Source organism: Varanus komodoensis, unplaced genomic scaffold (assembly GCF_004798865.1).
Source record: "Varanus komodoensis strain SLA01 unplaced genomic scaffold, ASM479886v1 scaffold2, whole genome shotgun sequence".
Taxonomy (NCBI): Eukaryota; Metazoa; Chordata; class Lepidosauria; order Squamata; family Varanidae; genus Varanus; species Varanus komodoensis.
This window is the reverse complement of record NW_025335568.1, coordinates 27,144,114-27,167,999: the sequence shown is the minus strand read 5'-3', so window position 1 is coordinate 27,167,999 and position 23,886 is coordinate 27,144,114. Positions and strand designations below refer to the sequence as shown.

The window sequence follows — 23,886 nt, the reverse complement described above, 5'->3', positions numbered from 1 at the left end:
CCATCGTATGTCCCCATTCCCGTTTCATTCCTTTCCCTCCCTCTAGACCCCTGTGCCCCCAACACGGAGGCACCAGTGGCACTTTGGAGCAACTGTCAACGGCTTCCTGTACTTCTGTGAAAGCACTTTGGAGTGGCAGAAAATGCAACTGAGATGGGAATTTCATTTATTTGTTCAGATCTTGCACATTTGTGGGCCTGTGACCCTCTGAAATGTGGAGTCTTGGCTGGCCAATGCCTTGGTAAGCATCTGCGGTCAAAGTCGAATAGGCAACATCCGTGCGTGCCGACCAAGTGAGCTGCATTTATGCCACTTTGTGCGCCCTTGGCAGCTCTCACTTGGTGGACTGTCAAATGCAAAGCAAAGCGGTGAAAGGGGATGGCAAATATAACTCCTACATAGCAGAGCAATCTTCTAGTTTATACGTATTGCCCTGATGGTTCTCAGAGTACTCCACCTTTCCACACTTCCCTAGACTTCTAGATACTCCAGAAAGGGGAGATGTATATCACAGAAACTTTTCACACACAGCTGGCAAAAGAAAGGTTTCTTTCTTTTTAAAACCTATCTGGGAAATTTGAGTTTTTTTGGTTTTGTTTTTTAAAGCAAATGCATATATATGTATATGTGTGCATGTGTGCCTTTACAATAGGCATGTATTCACTGTCCAAAACAAAGCCTATTAAAATTTGCAAGACAGGTTTTGTGAATTTTTTTAAAGAAATGTTTTGACAGCTTTCAAAAGTAAGTGGAAGGGAGTGGAAAAAGTGAAGGGCCCTGAGAACTGTCAGGGCAATATTTAAAAATGAGGTGCAGCTTTCCTTGGTCAATGCCTGTGGATGTTCCATACTGCAACAGAGGGTTACCAGGACCTTGGCCACTCTACTGTTTGGGCAGTTGTAGGTGTGCACCTGTGCAGGAGTGAAAAAAATTAAAAGCAAATTAGGATCTCAGTTGTGCACATTTTTTCCATTCAGAAAGGGGAAAAAGCAACAAGTTAGTGACAGCCTTTCCAAAGTGCCATGTGGACATCTGTGGAGAACTGGCAGAGGCCCAGGCAAAACTGTGGAGACCCGCAAAGGGGACAGATTGCTGCTCTTGCTGAGCAGCTTGCTCACTGCTTCCCACAACCCATCATGGGATCAGTCTCTGCGTCTTCTAGATATGACAGCACAGGGTTCAACAACCCCTACAAGCCATGGGTTGTCTGGGTGACTTGTTGCTCAAAGGACAGGCTACCCTGTGGGAATCAGTCTGGTCACGGTGGCTAGCAACTCATAATAACCATGTTGTGCAAACGCAGTCTCTCTCTTTCTCTCTCATTCAGCCCACTTAATCTCTCTCATTCAGTTCCCACATCTAACTGACTTTTTCGCCAGCCAAACATGCATTATTTTCCTATTTATAATGTCAAAACATCTTAACCCATCTTTTTCATCTGCCATTTCCCTAATGATGGATGGATTTGTGGGGGAGAGGGGGGGATCTGGTTAAAAATGCAGTCATCGTATTTTACGATGGATTGTGGGGTCATGGATTGTGATGACCCCTGATAAAAATGCTTCTGAATATCAGATTTCTTAGTTAATTTACAAGTGATTTTAAGTCAGTCAAATCTGTTTTGTAGTATGAGTCATGTTGCTACTTCTATAGAATTCACTCACATTTTTTAAAAAAAGTTTTAAAACCATGTAAATATATGGATTGCTGGACTCTAGATCTGCGTACAAATACTCAGCTGTCTCGTAATATTTCAAATAGCTGCTTATTTTATGCTTCAAAGAAATGGGAGCACTCCTGAGTCACTTCCCAGTGTAAACATCACATGGTAATGACTGATAGCTTGAAGAAGGACTTGCATTGTAAGATTCCCTAGAGTGACTCAACTGTGCATGCATTTTCTTATGGTGATTAAGTCTCCTCCGTATTGAAATTCCCAGATTATATCTTTGTAAAGTGACATGTGATTAAGTCTCCTCCGTATTGAAATTCCCAGATTATATCTTTGTAAAGTGACATGTCTTTATATTACACATTAGGGGGCATCTCTTAATGTCTCCACATCAGACATTTTTAGGTAAAAACACCTAATTTAAAGTGATCAGTGGTAATTTGGGAATGATCCCAGCGTATAACCAAATAAGGATCCACAGTTCCATATTTCTTTGGTTGTTTTCAGATCGGTTGGCTTCTAGTTCTAAGAACACATTGGTCTTACATTGTAAACTTTCCACACATTTGTGGAACATGTGCCTTACGCAGATGATGTGGCTGGAGAAGGTCCAATTCACTTGTGTGGTCACTTGAGAAGAAGAAAGATTCTGAGCAAGCCTTCAGAACCAAATCTTTATTCTCTTTCTTTTTGGTTAGTGACACAGCAAAGCCAAAAAGAAACCCCGTGTCTGCCATTCACTGGCCACAGAGGACATTCCCTTACTTAAAAACAGGAGCATTGACTTGGAGAAAACTGCAAGAAAGGGCTGTCAAAACTATACCCCAAATATCCTTTTTCTGAGAGCAATTTCTCATTTTTGCAATAAGTGTGGTGTAGCAGATAAGAGATTGGAGCTGGGACTCAGGGGACTGGGGTTCTAGACTCCACTAAGCCATGGAGCTAACTGGGCCACTCCAATACTCTCAGTCCAACCTACCTCACAGGGTTGTTGTGAGGATAAGATGGAGAGGAGAAGGGAACTTATGTAAACTGCCTTGAAAGGAACAAAAGGTGTGATATAAATATAATAAATAACAAATCTTTAGCACAAAACATCTATTAATTTAAGTGTGTTTGCTCATTTCTATACATGAAATGTTAAAATGCGAAGTGTTTAATATTTGTGTTTGATCCAGAAAGAAGAGTTTAATGAGCAAAAACACATATTGCTAAGATGGGGGTGACACTGCTAAACTGAAAAAGAATATTTCTATAAAATAAAGTAATTGCATGTATTGTGTATTATTATTATTATTACTATTATTATGATTAAGTGTATATGTTCTTGTTTCTTTGTAATCTGCTTAGAGAGTTTTTGGGAGTAATCCCCAGTGAAATGCAAGTTGAGTAAATAATAAATAATAAATAAACATTTTCCGCTCGTCATTTGAACACTTTTTCACTAAAGCATGATACTTGGAGAATTTTCAATATTTAAAAATAATGGGCCACAAAGGTATTTTGGAAGTGTTTAGTTGGGGAAAACTATTTTGTTAAAAGGGCAGTGATTAGGATTTTCTTTAAATTAAGATTGGTATTGTAATGTTACAGTACTATATTTCATTTAAGTGATGTTTCAAAAATGCTTTAATATTTTTAAACATATAGCTGGAAAAGTGCATTAATATTAATTAAAAGATTGATAGAAAGATCACTATGTTTATAAAAAGTTGCATAGAATAAACATGAGAATGAATATGGGAAGACCTGTGATAGATTCAGCTGCATGAAGCATTAATGCCCCTGTGAAAATCACATCTCTTAAAAACACCAAAATGAAACATCAAGGGCATCTACTTCTGCAGAGAAATTGCTACATGTCCAAACCTCTCAAAAAACAAAAACAAACAAAAAAAAAGGCTGGACTTTCAGCTATATACATACAAGACTAGGGAAAGACTACAATATTACGATGATGATATTGTGTGGACCACCTATAAAATGTGAGCAAACAAGCACAGCAATTTCACAGCAAATACTTAGTGAGGAGGCAGCCTTTGTTTTAGGCCTGAAAAGTTTAGCACCATTTTAGAAAATGCTGTTGTAAACAGGAATCACAGGTCATCTATAAAGCTTTGAAATCCTATGTTTCCTTTCTCATTTCCAGAGTAGTTTTTCTGTTGCTAATCAAGCATCTGTCCAAAGTGCTGGGCAGTGGCCAAGAAAGCTCACAGTGGGCTGCCACTAGGCTGCACCCCTTCCCTTGGGGTGAAGGGTATCAAAAGTTAATGGCATCCCATGTGCCACTACCACCAATCCTGTGCAAAAATAGGAGAACAGGGTAAAGGCAAAGTCACGGAGCCACTCAGGAAAAAGTGAGTAGCACAGTCCTGTCTTCTGTGTCATTAAGGAAAGATTGTTCCTATGAGCCCAGGCCTTCCTCCTTCCTTGCTGAGAAATTTCATTCTACAGAATGGAACTACTGCATGGGCAAATATGGATTCCCATTTCAGCTTTCCCAGAAAGCATGAATGTGGGGATGTTTGCAGAGCGTCAGTGTCAGTGTGGTGGATGCTTACCCTTTATTCCTTCATCCATGCTTTTCCTTCATGACTCCACTCCCTATGCTGTTTCCTCCAAGAGTTTAGAACCGGGGCAAGAAAGGAGGCCAGGAGAAAAGACAGGAAGAGAAAAGGTGCTGCAGCAGAAATGTTGTGGCCACTTAAGCACTCCCTCCCAGGTACTACTTTGCAAATGCTCCTCCACTGTATACGTGGATGCATAATCTTTGCCAAAAAAAGAAACACAGGAGAAAAACACGATAGCAATTTGCATAAAATTTGCATGTGCTAATTTTTATGTTGATTTGCACATTTGGAAACAACTATTATAATTTAAAAAGCGATACAGTATCTTAGCTAAGGTGACCTGCTCAGCCTGTTGTCCAGGTGCTTTGAATGGGCAATAGTTTTCATGGATCTTTATCCTCATATTGGAACTGAACAAAGCAGCCTTCAGTTAGGGGACACACGGCCACCCCAGTATTAGCAAACATGCCACTGAAAAACTGAGTCTGCCAGAGTAATATGTAGCTCCAACCCGGCAGAACCTGCTTCAATTAAACTAGCTTGGACACTAGTCAGAAGAGGATGAAGCATGGCCAAGACTTGTGTGCCTGTGCCTGTGTTTTCCATGTGAGTGTTTTCCTAACACTGGCATGAAGCGTGGAAGTTGACATCTAGAAAATATAATATGTAAAAAGCCAGGCAACAGAGCAATAACTGCAAATGGTTTGCAACCAATATATTTTAGAGATCTCCAAAGCTCCCTGATTTTCTCATGATACTGATCTTCTAACACCAGCCGTGTCCTATAGAAACCCTCTTTAGCCTTTGCACTCTTGCCTACAAACTTTCAAACCATTTGAAAATGTCAATTGGTTGAAAAAAAAACATAATTCAGATTTGAGGGGTGGGGGACCAATACACAGCCATGAGTATCAGTTCCTAACTTTCCTGGGCCCTCCTGAATTTTCCCTTAAAAATGATATTTAATTCTTATTCAGATTGCACTTGTGTGTGGGGCTAAATTGGACTGACAGTTGACATTGCCTGATGTCACTCATACGAGTCAGCAGCTGGTCATGGCTTTCAGTCATTCCTGTCCTAGGCCATATTTGAACAAGAGGTGAGAGGCACTGTATTCTGTTACCAAGCCCCTTTGCAACTCATTCCCTGTATACTTAAAAATGAAAAGCATCTAAAGCTCTCCTCCCATCTTAGGAAGAGGACAGGGCTTCCCTGTGTCATGGCAATATATAGGTGCACCAATAGTACAGTTCTCAGAAAATATCCTTTAAATGTAAATACCTCTTTCTTAAAAGTCATCTTGGTTTTGAAAATGGCATTTGTTTTAACTGCAGGAACTGAAAATCTAAGCAGACATTGTTTTTATGGAGTGTAACACCAGATGCATTTATGCATTTAACAAGTTCAATCCGATACACATTTATTTGTATGGAATGATTAACTGTTGCAAATCTCCAGCACATACCCAAATTACAACTGTTCCTTGGCTCAAGCCAGAAGCAGAGGTATCCAAATGTTCTGGACTCATCAGAGCCACTGAAAAAGCCACTCATGTTGACTCAACACATTGGAGTGTTGTGTGTGAACGAGATCAGAGTAATTTATTTCCATTCAGACTTTCTGCTGCGTGTTCACAGGATCCCAGCATGCCAACCCAATTTGCATTCCAGCTCCAACAAATATGATGGGGTCAACTCACCTTGCTTAAAGGAGAAGCGTGCCCTGAGGCGCAGAGTGGAATGTCAGCAACTCTGATATGCCAGAAATGTGTCCACTCTTAGGAGGGCAAACCAGGGAAGAATGATGACACATTTCTGAGATGTTCTCCCAAGATGGGGCATCAGCTTAGGACATCATTCTGATGACTTCCTCTGCTCAGCATTTAAGAGAGAGATTAGCAAGTAGAAAGGAGAAGGGAAGCTCAAAAGACAATTGGAGGGATTCAGAAAAGAAATTCCCCTTTAATTTTCCTTCCAGGTATATCTGCCCCTTAACTTCCTCTTCATAATGGCATTTTGAGCAATTGTAGCCATAGGAAGGAGGGAAGGAAATCTAGCCTATATTTTAATTTCAGATAAAATACATGAAACCAAAGAAAAAGAACAAGTACAGAAGAAAGGAACAATTTTAATGTTAGAGAAAATACAGCAGATTGTGTTTGGAAAATGAACAGAAAGATCTCAAGAGGATTAAAATATTGGTACCATATTATGTTGTGCACAAATAATCCTCTGTGTACATTTCAATTTAGAATGGGCTGGTTTCTTAAAATTAATATAGTCACCCTTGACTTCCTGTATAGACTAAATCAAATAACACTCTGAACTTTGGTTGAAAGCCTCATTGAAACCAATAGGTTTCTTGATCATGTATCTTCTAGATCAAAAGTGAGCAGAAGAGATACATCCTAATGTGTTGGACTTGAACTCGCAGAATCCCCTGCCAGCATGGCCAATGGTCAGGAAAGTTGGAATCCAAACATCAGATATCTACTTTCTGCCCACCCCTGTTCTAAATCTAGGAACTAATTGCCGAGATTTCTTCCATTTGCACCAGGAATCTGGTTAAGGCCTGCATGTCAAGGAATGCTTGCTTTTATTGTGTAAGATGAACAAACATTTCAAATGTTCCCCAGGTGTGCACCCTTTCACACTTCCTTAATTTTCTGAAGGTGGCCTGCCTTTCAACATCACACCGTCAACATGGCATCCATGCAATGTGAGGAAAGCGACCCTCCATTGCCACGGCCCCCACTCACATGGAGGTTTTGATGATGGTGACCTTCTATGGGGATGATGTCTTGTCAGGTATTTCTGGGGGAGCCTGTGTGATGTGGTGGCTTGAGTCTGGAGACCCGGGAATTAAGCTCTAGTTCTGATGTGGCCATGAAACTCACTGGGTGACTGTGCGGCAGTAACTCACTCTCAGACTAACCTACCTCACAGGGTTGTTGTTCTGAGGATAGCCTGGAGTAGAGGAGGGCTATATAAGCTCCCTTGGTTTCTGGCAAGAGGGAAAAGGGAAAGTAATAAATGCAGTGCAGTAATAATACTTATGGTACCATGTCACAGTGGGAATCCAGGAAGCTGCGCAGGTATCCGTGCATGCTCCCTTGTTATCCCTGATCACACAAATTAATCACTATGGAAAATATCCTCCTAAGCAATCAGGATGCATTGCATGAAAGTGATTTTGACCCCTAGAAGTCGTGTGAGGAAGAGGGCAGGCAGGTTTTCTCTGTTTGCCAGTGTAGGATACTTCAGAAGTATCGAATCAGAAGCGTTTTGAAACTTACACTATTCCAGTGGCACGGGAACCACTGCAGCTTGTGTTCTTCTTGCATTGCTTTAACTTTAGCCATGTCTGTGGTGACTGTTTGTGAGAACTGGGCTGCAGTCAGGGCACAACTTGTTCCACATTTTAAAGGGCTTCAAGGAACGACGAATAACAAATGGGGCCACGTGCCGTGTGATCTCCAGCCCGGCAGAACTTCAGGTTCTCCATTTTTTGCCCACTGCTCAGAAAGCAATGCAAAGGGGAAGGACTGAGGAGAGACCAGTTCATGGTGTTATGACCATTGGAGGGTTTGTGGCCTCCAGGACTTCACATCAAGCCCCAGGGTCTCTAAGGGGAGAATGCAGTTGGATGTCTACTGGGGTGGACTCCATTTGGATGTTCAGTAAAGAGTTTGGTTTGCCCCAATTTTGTGGGAAGGTGGCAGAACACATGCTTTGTGTGCAAATTATCCCAAATTCATTCCTTGGTATCTAAAATTGAAAGAAAAGGTAGTAGGTGATGGGGAAAACCTCTGCTGGAGACACCAGAGAGCCACTGCCAGACAGAATAGACAATTTTGAGCTACATGGACCATGCAGCAGTTTTATATGAACCTTGACGTAGGTCCCAATTATTTCCAAATTAGACTTTCAAGAATTTGCTCATCATTAGTCTGGGCATCCACATGACCAGTCACTCTACCACCTTGTCTGTTTGTCTCAGTCCAGCTAAATAATTTTCCAGATCCTAAATGAATTGATATCATTTATTTTGTGAGAGTCATTTAGCTACAGCATTTTTCTATTCATGACCAGAAATTAAAGTCCTCACTCTAAATTTTCATTGGAAGAGTGGGAAGAATCTACCCACACACAATTTTGTCAATGTGCAAACAAACCATGGTTTACAGGGGTAGGCTGATTTGTACCCAATTATTGCTGAAGCACTCAGACAACAATCCATATAACTATTGAATTGCTGGCCATGACAAATATTGTTCTTGCATGTATTATATCAGCCATAAATCAAAGTGGCAGAATATAGCCCAGTAGACTGAGCAGAACTTGGCATGGTAACAGTGTCTTGATCCTCCTGGTCCACAGTGTATTAATCAAAAGTAGGATGAAAGGGCAAGAACAAAGTAAAAAGAAATACCAGTGGAAGAAGCAGGTTTAGAAAGCCCAAAGCAAAAACAAGAATGTGCCCAAGTGATCAGCAGAAAGATGAGGTCAGGAATCGTGGCATATCATTAGACATTTTTTTAAGGCACGTATATTGCTCTGTTTGAAAAACTGGTATTCAAGAATGTGTCCCTTTAGATTTTAGCCACTACACTTTCACAAGAACATATTGCACCACTTCCATAACTGTAGAACACAGCTTATCTTCCTATCTCTTCAATCATTCCAATTGTCTTTCTCCCATCATAGGTCATTCGCTTGTCCAAGAAGTGTGCTAGCACTGAAGAAGTCAACTTTTCCTTTAAAATGGGAAACTTCTACCAACCTCTCCAGCCTAAGCTTCTTCTCCTAATGTCTTTCTTCTTCTAAACATGTAATACTTACTTTCAACAGGCACCTTGGTGGGTAGAGGGAAATCAAAGAGGTAATCCATGATTGTGGGTCACAGGGAAGCCTCAGCTGACTCTCTAAGAATCCAATTCTGCAACAGAATCTTAAGTGAACTAAACCAAAGATGAACCATCAGGGCTCAGTTGCATAAAGTATTGTCCTGTGGCTATGGAATAATGGGATGATGAGATGATGGGAGCATATTAAAACATAGACACAGTATCAAGGTGACTATATATGGTCCGCTTGTCACCTGGGAATCAAGGAAGCTCTGTTTATGACTGCACAACTTTCCAGATCCAAATTTTGATGGTGGGTGTACAAAAAGAAATAAGTCATTTTTACACATGTGGCTGCCATGGGGGAAAAGCCCCCTATCTCATTAAGATCCGTGAGGCTTTGAGGAGGGCTCTGATGGTGATTCACCCTAATGATTCAACTGCAGAGTTGGACCTGATATTCTGTATACCTATTTTGTACATGACATTTACAAGAGGCATAATATTAGAAGGCGCTTTTAGAAATTAATCTAGGATCCTTAAACTGTTGGCATCATTGAACCTTTTGGCCAGCAGAAAACAATCTTCCCCCTCCTTCCCAAAAGGCACCTGTGAAAGCTACGTTCTAACTGTTGAAATACAGGAACAGCGTTCACTGTGTATGTGTGTACTGAAGCACTAACACCTCACATCCTGCTTACTTAATACTGAATGGCACATGTCCATTTAGGACAGTGTGAGGGCATGCCTCCGTATTAAAGATCACTGCATGCACAGATGAGTGCCATCTCAGATTAATATCTTTTTGATTCATTTAAAAGCAGTTACTGCACAATCCAGTGCCTATTTACTCAGTAGTATGGCACATTGTGTTCAGTGGGCTTACTCCCAGGCAACTGTGCATAGGATTTCAGACTTAAGCCTTTTTTGGACCCAAATTTCATATGATATATTATTAAGTAAGCAGAGAGTTGCTTCAGGTGCCAGATCACTACCACAAACAATGCATTGCAAGCAAAGTGAATACTGAGTTGTAGCTAAGCTTTACTCTTCAATGGTGGAGGGTTTCCACACCTGTGCTGTGACACCAACTTTCTTGGCTGAGAACTTTGGCCTGGGAGTAGTAAACATAGAGGATACCACTGGTTCTTGCTTCGAAAAAGCAGGGTAGGATGCACAGGATTCAATTACGGGACTAGAGGCATTCGAAGGGAGGAACTGTTGTGAACTGTAGGCAGGTACAGAGTATACTGAAGATGCTCGGACATTAGAAGGAGAGCTGGCATTCAGCAATCTTGAAGGTAGAGCTTGCTTTGAGGCAGATGGTGAGTCAAGCTTTGCAGGTTGCTTAGGAGGTAGGCCTTCCTTGCCAGAGGGAGGTTGAAAAGTGAATAAGGATGCATTGAGCTGGTATGGTTGATGCTTCATAACTTCCAAGGAACTCATTGCTTTCTTAGGTTTTTTCTTGGCAGCTTTGGCAGCTCCTGGGAACTTGGACTGTGGCTTGGTAGCAGCCAGAGGGTAAGATGGGGAATGGATGGGATTATAAGCCACAGGTGGAGGTGCTCGAACATTCGATGAATATTTCCAAGAAGCTGGTAAAGAGGGAGTTGGTGAAGAGGCCTGTGCCCTATTGGCCTGTACAGTTTCTGAGTCTACCACATACTTTTCCATTCGGGATTGCCTTTTGGCAAAGAGCTGGGCTCCCTTCCCACTAAAAGCAGGGGGCATCTCAAAAGCTGGCCCCACTCCTCCAGCAACCACAGCACCTCCTAGTGGTGTAACGGGTGTTGTTTTAGGTGTATAATTTTGGTGTGGTGATGCTATGGGACCAGCTAGGTTCAGTGTAGTGGGCGGCTGTGGAGGAGGATAAGCAGGCTGTGCTATTTTGATAATGGTTGGACTTGCCACAGGTGAATTTGGAGCTGGAAAGACAGGCGACTGGGGAACCGCCATCGCTGGTGGCGACCAGACTGGGGAAATGGGTGTTGTAGCAGTAGGAGAAACCTTGAGAGAGGGTTTTGGAGCAACTGGTGGTGGAATCTTTTGTTTAGCTGCTTGGATTTGCATGAAATTGCAGGCCTCTGCTCCCAAGCTGAGGTAGTCTTCTTCAGGGCCAGATTCAAAGCCAGCAGCACCACCTTTTTTCCCTTCCGAATTCTGCACAAGGGACAAAAGAGCAGGGTTAGGACTCACCTTGGGGGCTTCTTTGAAAGTGAACATGGGCTTTGCAGTGCTTCTTCTTTTTGCCTCTTGCAATATGCCAGTTCGTTTGGCAGGCACTGCAATCCTTTCATCCCTGGAAGCGATCTGCTCCGTCAACTCTGTTGGAGACCACAGAGTTGACTGAATCGTGCTGGTGGCAACTGGAGTTAAAACAGTTCTATATAAGGTTTCTGGTGGCGGGCTGACTGAAGTGTAAGGAGGTGGTGCAGGTAGATCTGAGACGGGGCTAGCCATGCCTCTGGTGGGTGAAAATGGAGCTGCTGCCCTGTTCTGTACTCCAGGGAAAGGCTTGGCTGTTCTGTTGGAAGCAGCTGATCTCAGGGGTTCCGAAGATGGATAAATTACATTTGCCTCAGGAAGGGCCCCAATGCCATTTTGCTGAATTGCTGGGCCATGCCTGTGGCTCACTTCTATGTAGCTTTTGCTTACATGGCTCTGCTGAACTCTGGACATTTCCTCGTGTTTTGCCTGATATGAAGAACTCATTCTTTGGGCGTTCTCCATTGATGTAGCCTCTCGGTGCTCCCCGGAACTGCTCAGCACTGTGTGCATCTTCATTGCCTCTTGTTCAGCAGTGACCTGGTCCACCCGCTGACGTCTTTTGGCAAACATGACTGCCCCTTTGCCCTTGCTCTCTGGAAGCAGCTGAGACATCTCGTCCCCACTTTTTGGTTTCTTTTCAACCTCGAGTATCCCAGTGTCCCAGTCAAATGTCACAATCCGGTCTTCTTTTTCAAGGTCAGAGAAGAAATCTTCATCGATTTCTGACTCACTTGTGCCTAATAAGGTTACTTCAAATGCGTTCTCTTTGTCACCTTCTTCACCCTCGTCTTCTTCGTCTTCGTAGCGCTCAAGCTCCCCAGTACCGTAGCTGACCAACGTATATTTCCTGGCCCTTTGGCGACGCTTCTTGAACATCAACACCCCCTTGGAGTTGGGATTTGGAGCTGCTGTCAGCAGTAGGGCGATGCTCTTACATTTAGACTTGGCTTCTTTCACTTGCTTTTCTGACAGGCTCTCACTCCGCCTGAGCCCTGTGGAAAAAGACGAAGGCACATATTTCAGTGCAGAGTGCAATGTAACATGAGAGAAATTTTAACTATAAGCCACACAATAGCTATTTGGGATGCGAGGCTGCAATACTAAGCTTTCTTCCTCTAGAGCGGGAATCCTCTTTTATGCCAAGGCGCATGGGCAGGACATTAAAATAAATCTTTTCCCACAGTTCCAATCATGGTAAAAATTCCATAGCAATCATTCCTCCCTGAGTGACATTCTTTGAACATGTTTTTTCCCCTTACGGGTCTGCTAGCTCAACTTACAAGAGCGTTTGATGTTACATATCTACTTCTCTGCGTGTATGTATATAAGCCAGCATCAGATAGACGATAAATCAGAATTGCCACAGACATGTGGATGCATGATGGATGTTGACGTCAGCATTCATTCTCCGAGACACAGCTTGGGAATCTATCTACTAAGTCGATCAGTAGTAAATAGCTTCCTTAACTCAAAAGAGGACACTGCTTGTTGGAAAAAGCAGATGAAGGCACATTTGCAGGAACAGTCTGCTTGAGTGCCAGAGGGGAGGTTTCTTTGGGTAATGTGGTAACAGCACATGAGAAATAACATTATTGGCTCTTGGTCTACAGCAGGAGCCAGTAACCACATCTTGCAAGTTGCATGCAGCCCTCACCTACTGCATGACCCTGATGGCCCTGCTATCTCCTATAGACTCTAGAGAGTGTACGATTACCTTTTTTTCTATAAGTGTTCATAGAATGAACAACATGTGCCAATTCTAAATATTTTCTGGGAGCATCAAATGGCAGTTTAGCTGGCACTTAGTGAATAGTGAAATGCATCAACTACCAAAGAGCTTATTTTGATGGGCAAATACCTTTCTTTTTATTCATTTACCACTTTCTATCTGATTTGACACATGCTGCATATGCTAAGTATTCAGGATGGAGCAGACTGCACATTCACATAAGTAGCTAGATTAAGTCTTGCTAATATACTCTTTGTGCTACCACTGGTTGTACTATAGCCTCTCCTGCCCACCCGCTTTTAAAAACCAGGGTGTGATTTGATCCCATTGAATTGAAAAGGTCATATTCAACGGGAGCAAGCAGATCTGGGCCATCCAGTGGATTACTGATGGTGTGAAACTATTACTGTAAATGATTGGATATCTTGTTATAGAACCGTCTGAAATCATTCCATAAGAATTTTTCCTTTTCAGTCAAGCCAGGCTGGAAAGGGGGAAACATGCTGGTATGCCTACTAAGGTGCAATTAGTTGTGAATAGCCTCCGTTTGTATTTGTTCTTTGACTTTTGTGCTTTCTATTTTCAACTGTAACCTTCCATGATTCATAGTAAACCACATGTGCAATGGAGAAGGTTTTAAAGCAGGCTATGAGGAGGCACTGCCGTCTGCTGTCAAAGAAAAAAAGAGGGAAATTCCCCACTGATAGTGACCAAGCCCCCATACCTAAATTTGGACCTTGGCCAACAGTGGCATATCTGTTCCTGCAGAATGCAGTGCCATTTTCCTGCTAAATACAGAACAAGAGAAATCACAAGAATGTCTGCAAATAGAGGCAGAAAAGGAAGACTGTACGTAGGGCAGTATCATCCAAGACTCATCTCATTTAAGGAGAGAATCGCACAGTTAAGGATACTAACTGCACTTTCAGATTCCTGAATTCATTTCAAATTGTTGCTCTCACTCAAGGGAGTTTCCCCCACTCAAGTTTACAGTCAGAAACTTCCAAAATGATGTATGATGTTAGAATGACTCATGTCTTAGGTCTTATAATAGCATCCATATAGCCTGAAAATAATAGCATCCGTATAACCTGAAGTGCCTGATCCTGCCTAATCTTGGAAGCAGGATTAGTGATTAGTGATGCCAATTTAAATTGTTAAAATGATGACAATTCACAGGTACTCAGGTTGTGAATAACTATTTTTAAAAGAGCTTCAGAGGACAGAAACTTGTAATTCGCTTTGAGGCAATTGCTAAAGAATTGTAATGAGATAAATTACTTTATACTAAATAAATTATTTTTCTTTCTTTCCACATTTATTTTATACTTTTATACATGTAGATCTACACTTTAGTGCAAATATGCACTTATTCTGTAGTGGAAAACTACCTCTGCCATAGCAGGAAATTGAAAGCCAGGCGTACAGAATCCTAAGCTTGCTTGCCTGACAGCAAGTCTCACTGATAACAAGGGGAATTAATTCTAAGGAAACATGTATACGATTGAGTGCTCACTAAATTTTAGAATTGTATTCTGGGCAAAATAGGAAAGAAACTTCCCCTTTTCTAATTTTTCTGAAAAATTCAAGGAAAACTTTTTTTCTCCTTCCTTATTTTACATACCTTCACATTGCTAAAGCAGCCTTCAGTCTGAGTGGTAAAGTATAGAATCTTATAATGCACAGCTGACCTTATCATGGACAGCTGGTAGGTGGCCTGTTGTTTTACAGGCTGGCTTGTAGGCCAGGACAGGAGCAGCCCAAGACATTTTGCTGCCTGTGGCACAGCATCACATGAGGCATTTTTGTTAATCCCAGAGGCAAGGCATGTAGTAAAGGCCAGAAAAATTACTTGGGTGCTTGGGCCCTCCTCATTGCCAGTAAAACGGCAGCAATAATGAATTAAAGCAGCAACAATTTGCTTCCTTATCAACTGCTGGAGGCAGCCACTTTTTTCAGTCTAATGGTAGAGTCAGTCCTGAATTTACCATCCCAATTAACTTCTGAAGCAGTATAAGCACTGCCCACTGTAGTATAACTTTGTGCCAGAAAATGCCAGGAACCAGAGAACATATTGCACCTGCCCAAGTGGCTTAGATTTCTCAAAGAGCAGTCGCTGTATCTCATGGAAAAATATCTTTGACAGAGCGGGCAATCTCTAAGGCATTTGGTGATATGGAATGGGCATAGTAGCCTGCTATAATTGCCAAAATCATTTTAAAAACTCATTGGATGCACATTAGCCCTGTTGGACATAACTAAATTTGAAGTGACTGTTAGGGAACCAACATATGTTTTAAAAGAAATGAATGGATTTCTTTTTTCAAAGCCATCACTTGATCTGAATGAATTCAAATTATAGTTGAATTTGAATATAGTTGAACCAATATATTTGCATATTCGATTTTTTAGTTCTTCCCCTCCCTAATTAAACCAAGGGTGTAATCTGACAGACACGACCCTACAGTTGCTGTCGGATTCACTGCCAAAATGCAAAGCATGCCTTTATATGCCATTTAACAAGCCATAAATATGAGGGCTACATGTGGACACTTTAAGCATAGCTAACGGTTTAATCCACATAGCAATACAAATGGCTATAATTCTAAAAATATGCTAACAGAGGAATTAGTAATGGGCCAGCATGCAGTCTGTGTAAGAGAGCTCAGTGCTGCAGTATATTATGCTGCCTTTGCCATTTTGTGGTGAAATCCCTTGACAGAATTCTTGAAATAGTCAGGAATGACTGCACAGGGGCCAGTAATAGAACTAAACTGATAAACAGATGCTTTGAGAAAAACACCGTCTGAGTTAAGACTTCATAGAGGTATTACTACTTGTCATCCAGTTTACTTCCAATTAAAGCCCTTGCATTGAATGATTTTTTCATTGACCTCCAGGTATGGAAGGCAGAAGGAATAGTAAGTTCATTTTACAGTCTAGGGAAGCCTTGCAAAACTAAAAGTATCATATAACTAGCCAAAAATACACATGCTGGTGTCTGTCAAAGTGACTTTCTGCAAGCATCATCAAGCTTCACTACAAGGCTTTTCTTCCTTCCTTCCTTCCTTTCTTTCTTCCTTTCTTTTTTAAAATCCATCTTGGCTTTTAATAGAAGTAGCATCATTTGCATTTTTAAAGATGCCTCTTTATTCCAGATGAAATGCAGTTTTTCTTTGTAAATGGCAAAACCCAAAACAAGCCATGAGATGCCTGACAGCATTTCTCTCCTCCGCTATGATTTTTGTCAAATTGCCTTCCAAGTCTTTCTAAAGACGCTCAGCAGATCATCACCACACGCAAGTATTTTTTGTTAAAAGTGGCAAATTAACCTCTGAGTCTTGCACAAAAGCAGGGTAGGATTAAATTGCAAATCATGCTTCCTAGGTAGAAAACCAGATGAGTTCCTGCTTTTTTTTTTTTTTTAATGATTAGAGAGTTTCAAAAAGCACTGTCAAATTAATAAAAATTGGCGGACTTTTTTTTTAAAAAAAGAATAAGATAGTGCAGGGAGTAAGAACATGCTAGGACACATGTCTTTAAGGGTACACATTCATCCTAAGCACATGAATGCAACTGAGCTCCGAAGGATCTGTTACAAAAGACAGCCCTCAAGCGTGTTGCCCCTGTTCAGCTGTGATATACTTACTGGCGTGCCTGGCCCGGTGTTTGTGAGGTCTGCTGTGTTCCCTTTCAGAGTGCTGGTCGTCTTCTCTCTGCTCTGTGCCTTCTGATGAGATTCCAAAGGAGACGACAGAAGGAGGTGCTTCCGACTGCCCTCCTTCCCCTTGAGAATCCACACCCCCCTTTTCAGTCGGAGACCTGGAGGCTTCCTTTGCCCGGCTGGAACAGTCCAGGATCACTTCCACCTTGGCGAGGGAGGGCTCCTGCGTCTCGGCTCCATGGGCTGCTTTGACCTGCTTGCCACCAGCGATCTGGAATGCCCTGCTCGACCACTGGACTGAAGGATCTTTCTCTGTGGCAGGGGCTGCAGCCACCCAGCTGGTCCCATCTTGGGGCAGGCTGGGTCCTGTTTCAGAAGGCTTGCCCTGCTCGGCCCCCAGGACAGCCAGCCCGGCAGCACGGCTGCCGTTGCGCTTGTCATACGAGAGGGACAACTGCAGCTCAACCGTGGGGCCTGGCGCGTCTCCAGGGCCCCCAGTGAAAGCAGGCACCTCAATGAAGTGTGCTTTAGGGGCTTCTATCACTTTGGGAGGGATTTTGTGAGAGTGGCTTGTCTCTCTTTCTTGCTTCATCTCAGAAAAATCCACACCACTTTCTGGTACATCTTTCTGGAGGGTTTCCTCAGTGCCCCTCGTGGTGATCTGTAACTCTTGGTGGGGCCCTGGCACTGCTGTTCTGATCTGCAGGGTCGTGCTTTCTTTATATTGCTCATTTTTAGTGTCTCCATGGTTTCCTTTTTCAGTTGCAGGACTTAAAGTCTTGTTCACCTCACCGGAGGACCTGAAGGACCACAAACAAAAAATGCATGTATGTACTTAAGGTTGTAAGTGTATGTGCAATCGGTGCAGTGGAAAAGCACTGAACAAGCTGGAGTTTTTACCTTTCATTCTTACTGGATGATCATCCACCTAACCTACCTCACAGGGTTCTTGAGAAGATAAAATATCACACGCACATGCATGTTATCGCAAGTTCCTTTGGAAAAAAATGCTTAAATACGAACTCAGCAGGTGAATGAATAAATCTCCCTAAGCGTTCTGACCACGTGTAAATAAATAGTATTACTTACAAAAGTGGAATGTGGTGATCTGAGTCCTGGGGCCATGAAAATGTCTCTTGAGAAACTGTGGCCACATGGGAACACTTCCAAACTCAGACAGAATGTGGGCTAGAAAGGGACCTTGCTTGCAGCCGCTACAGCCGATGTATTTTCACAGTGCAAACATTTTGCGCACCGTTCTGTGCCTGGCAGCCTCATGACATGCTATGCCTTCTGTGCTGCTGTGAACAGCTGGGAAGAGCCACAGAGGTGACTTTCACATCTTCAGCCATCTTTACTTTCTCCCCACCTTCTAGAGACACCTCTGCGTCTGCCTAGTGGTGGGCTTCCAGGAACAGGAACCGGGCCAAGAGTAGAGAGCCCACAGGAGTCTCCTTCACCTGCCCCATCTTCCCTTCCTCACTTGCTGCCCAAGCCTGCCTTTGCAGCCCTGTAATGCAACTGGCACAGACGTTACTGTCCCTCCTTCCAGGTCACGGCATTGTCTATAGCCTCAGAAAAGAGACCCTGAGGAATCCCATGGCCTCTGAGATGCTCTTCAGGAACCATAGCATTGTCTTCCTTGGCACATTATACTGACTAATACCTCCTGTAGTAAGGAGAAAATATCTGTTTTTCTTTCTCTTCTCAAAATACTGGGGAATTACACCCCCACTGAAGGGGCAGGTTTGCAGTTTGTGTGTACCCCTGGAATTAGCTCTTACTTTGGATATTCAGATTTTGATGGCCAGGAGCGTGTTTGCCCACCTAAGGGTAGTGCACCAACTGTTGACATTTCTAAAGATATCAAATCTGGCTGTGATGGCACATATCTTAGTTATATCTCTTTTGAAGCTTGGTTATACACTGTACATGGGGCTGCCTTTGAAAAGTGTTTGCAAATTTCCGCTGTGCCATAATGCTACAGCCAGATTGCTGGCCTGCATCGGTTATAGGAAACATGCAGTTCCTTTGATGCAACAGTTTTACTGGCTACTCGTCAATTCCTGAGAAAAATTCCAAGTGTGGATCATGACCAAGTTATTTGGAAGACAGCATCCCCCCATGTGAGGCTGATTCTTGGGGGAGGCTCTTCTCTCTGTTGCTCTGTTACTGTGGGAACCTGTGGTGGGGTGTGCCATGCTTCTACTTTAGGAGTCTTCATCTGAGGGAGATACTGATGTGGTTACAGGGAGGTCCTGGCTCCTGAGAGCATGGCAGAAACAGGCACCCAGGAGGGAGACACCCCAGCAGTGGATGAACAGGCAGGACCCAGGCGGTGAAAATGGGGAGTCTTCTACCTCCCCAGCAAAGCTTGGCATAGCCACCCAGCCCCACGAATCCAGCCGCTTGAAAAGAGGGGTGCAGGTTTTCCTCTCAGGCAATGTGCCAGATCGCATGCCAGGGTAGGCACAGGTTCCTTCAGATATTTTACCCAGTGCAGCGCTAAGATCTTAAGTTGTTCAAGGGAAAAGCATTGTAAAAAGATTTCTGTCAGAAATCTAGAAACCAAAATAAGCTGTGCCATGTACTTAATGGTGCAATTCCTGTTCCGTGAGAGCGCACACTGCGCACAAACAGTGGGCAAGGGATCTGCAAGAGCAACCAAGTAAGAAAGCTGCACGACATGCTTTAAGAGTCCTCAGCTCACTATAGGTCCTCTTCTTCCTCATGGATGCTGAAGAGGGAGGCTCTTGTTGCAGCTGCAGCTTGGGGCTGAAACGAAGGGACAATCTCACTGAATTAGCACAGGCACAAGCTTTCTCCTTTCTGCAAAGTCCCTCCTGCTGAGCTGCCCGGATAATTTGTCCTGCCTGCAGATAATGTCACAGAAACACCTTCACTGGAGCTACACCAGGCCTGCGTAATCAGCAGAGCCTACCAAAGTGTGAAGTGGGAATGTGCTTTTGGGTAGGAATCCATCTGTGATCCTCAGTTTGGATCCCAACACACTTGCTTTCTGCCCTAAGTCCACCTCATGCTGACCACTCATGTGAGCATCTGGCAAGAAGCAAGACTGAGTGAGTCTCCAGGCTGGCTGATGCACATGCCACCTGCTTAACCACTATGGAAGCAGAATTCTTCTTACACATGAGTGTAAGTTCTTAGTCATGTAAGAGCTTCTGCACACATGAGCTGTGGGCTTTGTGTAAAAAGAATTACATCCATTGTGTACTTTGCACAAAGAAGATGCTAGTGTTCCCAAGTATTCATGGACTTCTTGCTTTGGCTTGCTTTCCGGCTAGGCCAAGCATGGGAAAGCAGTCCAGCAAGTGCAAGAGAGTAGGATCTCGGCCTGATCTTTGCATCGCTCATCCAGCCAGCTCCTGGCCAAAATCATGCTGGAAACCACTTCTGGCCTGGGCTTTGCTCCTCACACCTTGTTTGTGGGCCCTTGTCATCTCCATGCACGACTCTAGACCGAGTGCTGCTACTGAACCTCTGCTGATGAGTGGACCAACTTTCTGGTTTTATTCATACCTTAGACTGACCTCTGACTCTTTCCGAATTTCCTTGGAATATGCAGTCCCAGTAACTGCAGACACCCTTGGTTGATGGTTTAATTACCAAACTTATCTGTACTGTGAATTAGTTGGCTGAATTTCCAGCTTTATTGCTGACAGGGGCTTTGAAATCAGCCTTAGAATAAGGCAGACGGGGTCTTCTTGGTGGCTTCTTGCAGGCTTTAGAACACTCTGACAAGGGAGGCCAGACTAGCATAATCTCTGTTACCCCTCCGTTGTGAAAGCAAGGACATGTTTAGTGAACTGGCATTAAACTTTTAATATTGCAATCTAGGGTTGGGACAAAACCTAGCAGAAATTGTCCCTTCAAAATCGAAACAATACATGGAAGAGATGAGAAGATGACAGACCTCTTCAAGGAGCAATGCTATGAGGACAAATCAATTGGAGAGTAATTATTAGAAAGTTAAGTGAAAGCTGAAATGAAACCACTTGGAGGGAATAAAACACAAAAGAGCACAAATCTGTCTGCAGAAACTGAATCGGTCCAAATCCTAACAAGAATATGCCAACAAATATGGAAAAATAAAACAATGGCCCACGGAATAGAAATGTTCAATACACATTCCAAAACCTAAGAAAGGAGATGCTTTCCTAAGGATTGGGAAAGCATCCCATAAGAACACTGCACTAATTTCCCATGCAAGCAAAGTGATGCTCAATGTATTGCATCAAAGAATTTTACCCTATATGGAGTGAGAAAAGCCTAATGTTCAAGCTGAATATCAAAAAGAAAGAGGCACTCGGGATCATATCTCCAATATTTGTTGGCACCAGCTAATGTCAGAAGGCAATCATTCTGTGCTTTACAGATTAAAACAAGGCCTGTGACTATGTGGATCATGAGAAATCACGGATGGTACTGAAAGAAAGGAATGTTCCTCAGCACTTGATTGTCCTGACTCATAACTTGTATCATGGAAAAAAGTTGTTGTTGGTACAGAATATGGAGAAAAAGAATGGTTTCCTATAGGCAAAGACATCAGATAAGGGTGTACCTTATCTCTGTTTCCGTTCAACCTTTATGCAGAACATATAAGGAAAGCTGGATTAAGTTCAGAGGAAAGACTGAAAATTGGCAGCAGATACATCCATAGTTTAAGATATGCAAACAATACCATTTTACTAGCAGAAAGCAGCAATGCATTGAAATAACTTCTTATGAAAGTGAAAGAAGTGGAAAAGTAAGAATGTAGCTGAACATTAAGAAAACAAAAATCACGACCACAGAAGAATTACAGAACATTCATGTCAACAAGGAAATATATTGCTCTGTGTGAAAATATTTCAATACCACTTTCAACTAACTGTAGTAAGTCAATGCTCCAACAAAGCTAATGGCATCTAGTGAAACTTCCCACTCTTCTTGATGTGTAGCTATTTGATTCATAGGTTTCCCAACTAATAAGTGCCTTTGGACCAGTTTATAACCACAAACCAAAAAGCAACAACCAAAACAAGGATACAACCAATTAAAATAATGAAGTATTAAAATACTGAGCCAGCAATAAAACTGATAATAAAAAGTTAAAAGATGTGTCAGAAAATTAAGATCTCAGCCTGCCTGCTAGCTATCCATTTACCATGAAGTTGGTGGGCAGATCTCTTTGGGAAGGAGATTCCAGAGATGAGGGCCTGTATGGAAACTCTCCCTTCCTGGGAGTTGCCTGCCCCAGGGAAAAGCCTTTGAAGATTATCTTAGCAATCAGAAGAAACATGTGGGAGAAAGTGCTCTTTCAGTTGCACTGGTTCTAAGCCACTTACAGCTTTAAATGTCAGCACTGACATTTGAATTGGCCCCAGAAACTAAAAGATGCAGCACAAGAGTAGTAAGTTCAAAATGGCCAACCCCAGGGCCAAACCAGATATAAATCTGTGTTTTACAGCTATTTTTTTAAAAAAATAGTTTTACTCAGAGTAGGTACAGAGGTCTTATATGGATCTTGGCCATTTACTACATTCAGGTCTTGATCCAAATAGCCTTCCCTGTTCTTACTCTAGAATAAACATGAAAAATGAAATATAGCTGCTAAACACAGATTTCAAGTGATGACTCTTTTGGACATCAATAAACGGCCTTAATCTCCACATACTTTTGCATACACTCCATTCCTGGGTTGTTATTGTGATATTCAAACCTGGGATGTTGGGCTGCTTAAAGATAAAACAACCCAGAGTTAATCCAACAACAATCCATGAGTGATGGCTAGTTTACTTCTGGTTGTTTAATCCTTTAGTTTCTCAGGGTTCTGAATTCATGACAGCTGAAGCAGTGAATAAGTTAGAGACAGAGTTTGGCAGGAAGGGAGACTGCATAGGCAGAAAGCCTCTGACAACCTTTGGTTTATACAACTCAGGAGCTGTCATTATGTGAGATGAATGTCCCAGGATTGCACAGAGATACCTGACAATAACTGCTTCACCGGTTGGTAGAAACCAGATTTACCAATCTATAACGTCTATCAAAGAATTTTGGAGCTCCTCAAAGTTCTCAAACATCTTTATGAAGTCCTGAGGCTGTGGCTGGTTTCTATCATGTTGCATTATTTGGACAATCAATTTCTGGTATTTAGTACATATAAACTCTGAATCTATAAACATTTCCTTGTAGGAAGGAAGTTTGGAGATAAGCCAGATAAATGTTAGCCTTTATTAGTAAATTGGCATCTCTGTGTGCTCGTGTGTGCGCATGCGCACATGTGGAGAGAGGCAGGAAAAAACGCCTAGAGAAAAATTACCCCTTAAAAGGCTTTCTGCCTATGCAGTATCCCTTCCTGCAAAACAATTAACTGTCTCCCTTCACGACAAAAGATTTTAATATTTGACCGGCAGTGCAAATCTATGAAAGTGTACTCAGAACTCCCACTGTTCTGTGGAATTTATGCTCTAGTAAGAAACCTTAGGACTGCAGATTGAGTGGTCTAATTAAATACAATGTAATTATTTGTGCAATAAAATATGCACTTCTGTACCATACGCACACAATAAGCAACCAAGCATTGATATAAATGAACTGAGAGTAGTATAAGCAAACACATACTTTGTGGAGACTACTGCAGTGTGTTCCATGTGGGGTTTTTTAGTGATGTTCCACAAATTGTGGAACTTCCCCCTACTTTTACAAAGTGGGTGGACTGCCCCCCACAGACTCCCACAGCCACTGCCTTCCAGGTTTTATTAACAAAGGCTTCCCACTGAATTCTCACAGGCTGTTGCCTCTCAGTCCTCAGGTCAGAAACTTTGAGTACACCCACTGAAATCTATACAGCTTCACAGTACATATCTCATTTTTAAATGAGCTTTCAAAACCTATTTATTCCAGACTGCTTTCTCATTAGCAGATGGGCTTCTAATTTGTTTAAGAACACCATTGTTACTTTTTACTGGGACTTCTGTCTATAATTGGATGTTGTGCTGTTCTCTGGTTTTCTTGAATGTGGTTTAACTGTATAGCAGGAGGAGATGTCAGCAGCATTTTACAGACTACATTCTAAAACATGGCCTATAAATACTGTTATAAATAATAAATAAATACCCGTGACATATAAAATGC

The 23,886-nt window shown here is 42.4% G+C and overlaps 1 protein-coding gene across 1 annotated transcript in view; it reads right to left on the bottom strand.

Annotated features, from left to right (window-relative positions):
* SYNPO2 (synaptopodin 2) overlaps positions 1 to 23,886 on the bottom strand; it is a 117,580-nt gene that overhangs the window by 21,788 nt on the left and 71,906 nt on the right. The window contains exons 3-4 of the mRNA XM_044428627.1: positions 16,735 to 17,549; positions 10,163 to 12,348 (exon numbers count right to left, since the gene is read on the bottom strand). Coding sequence (XP_044284562.1) covers positions 10,163 to 12,348; positions 16,735 to 17,549 — 3,001 coding nt within the window. The remainder of the gene's footprint in view (positions 1 to 10,162; positions 12,349 to 16,734; positions 17,550 to 23,886) is intronic.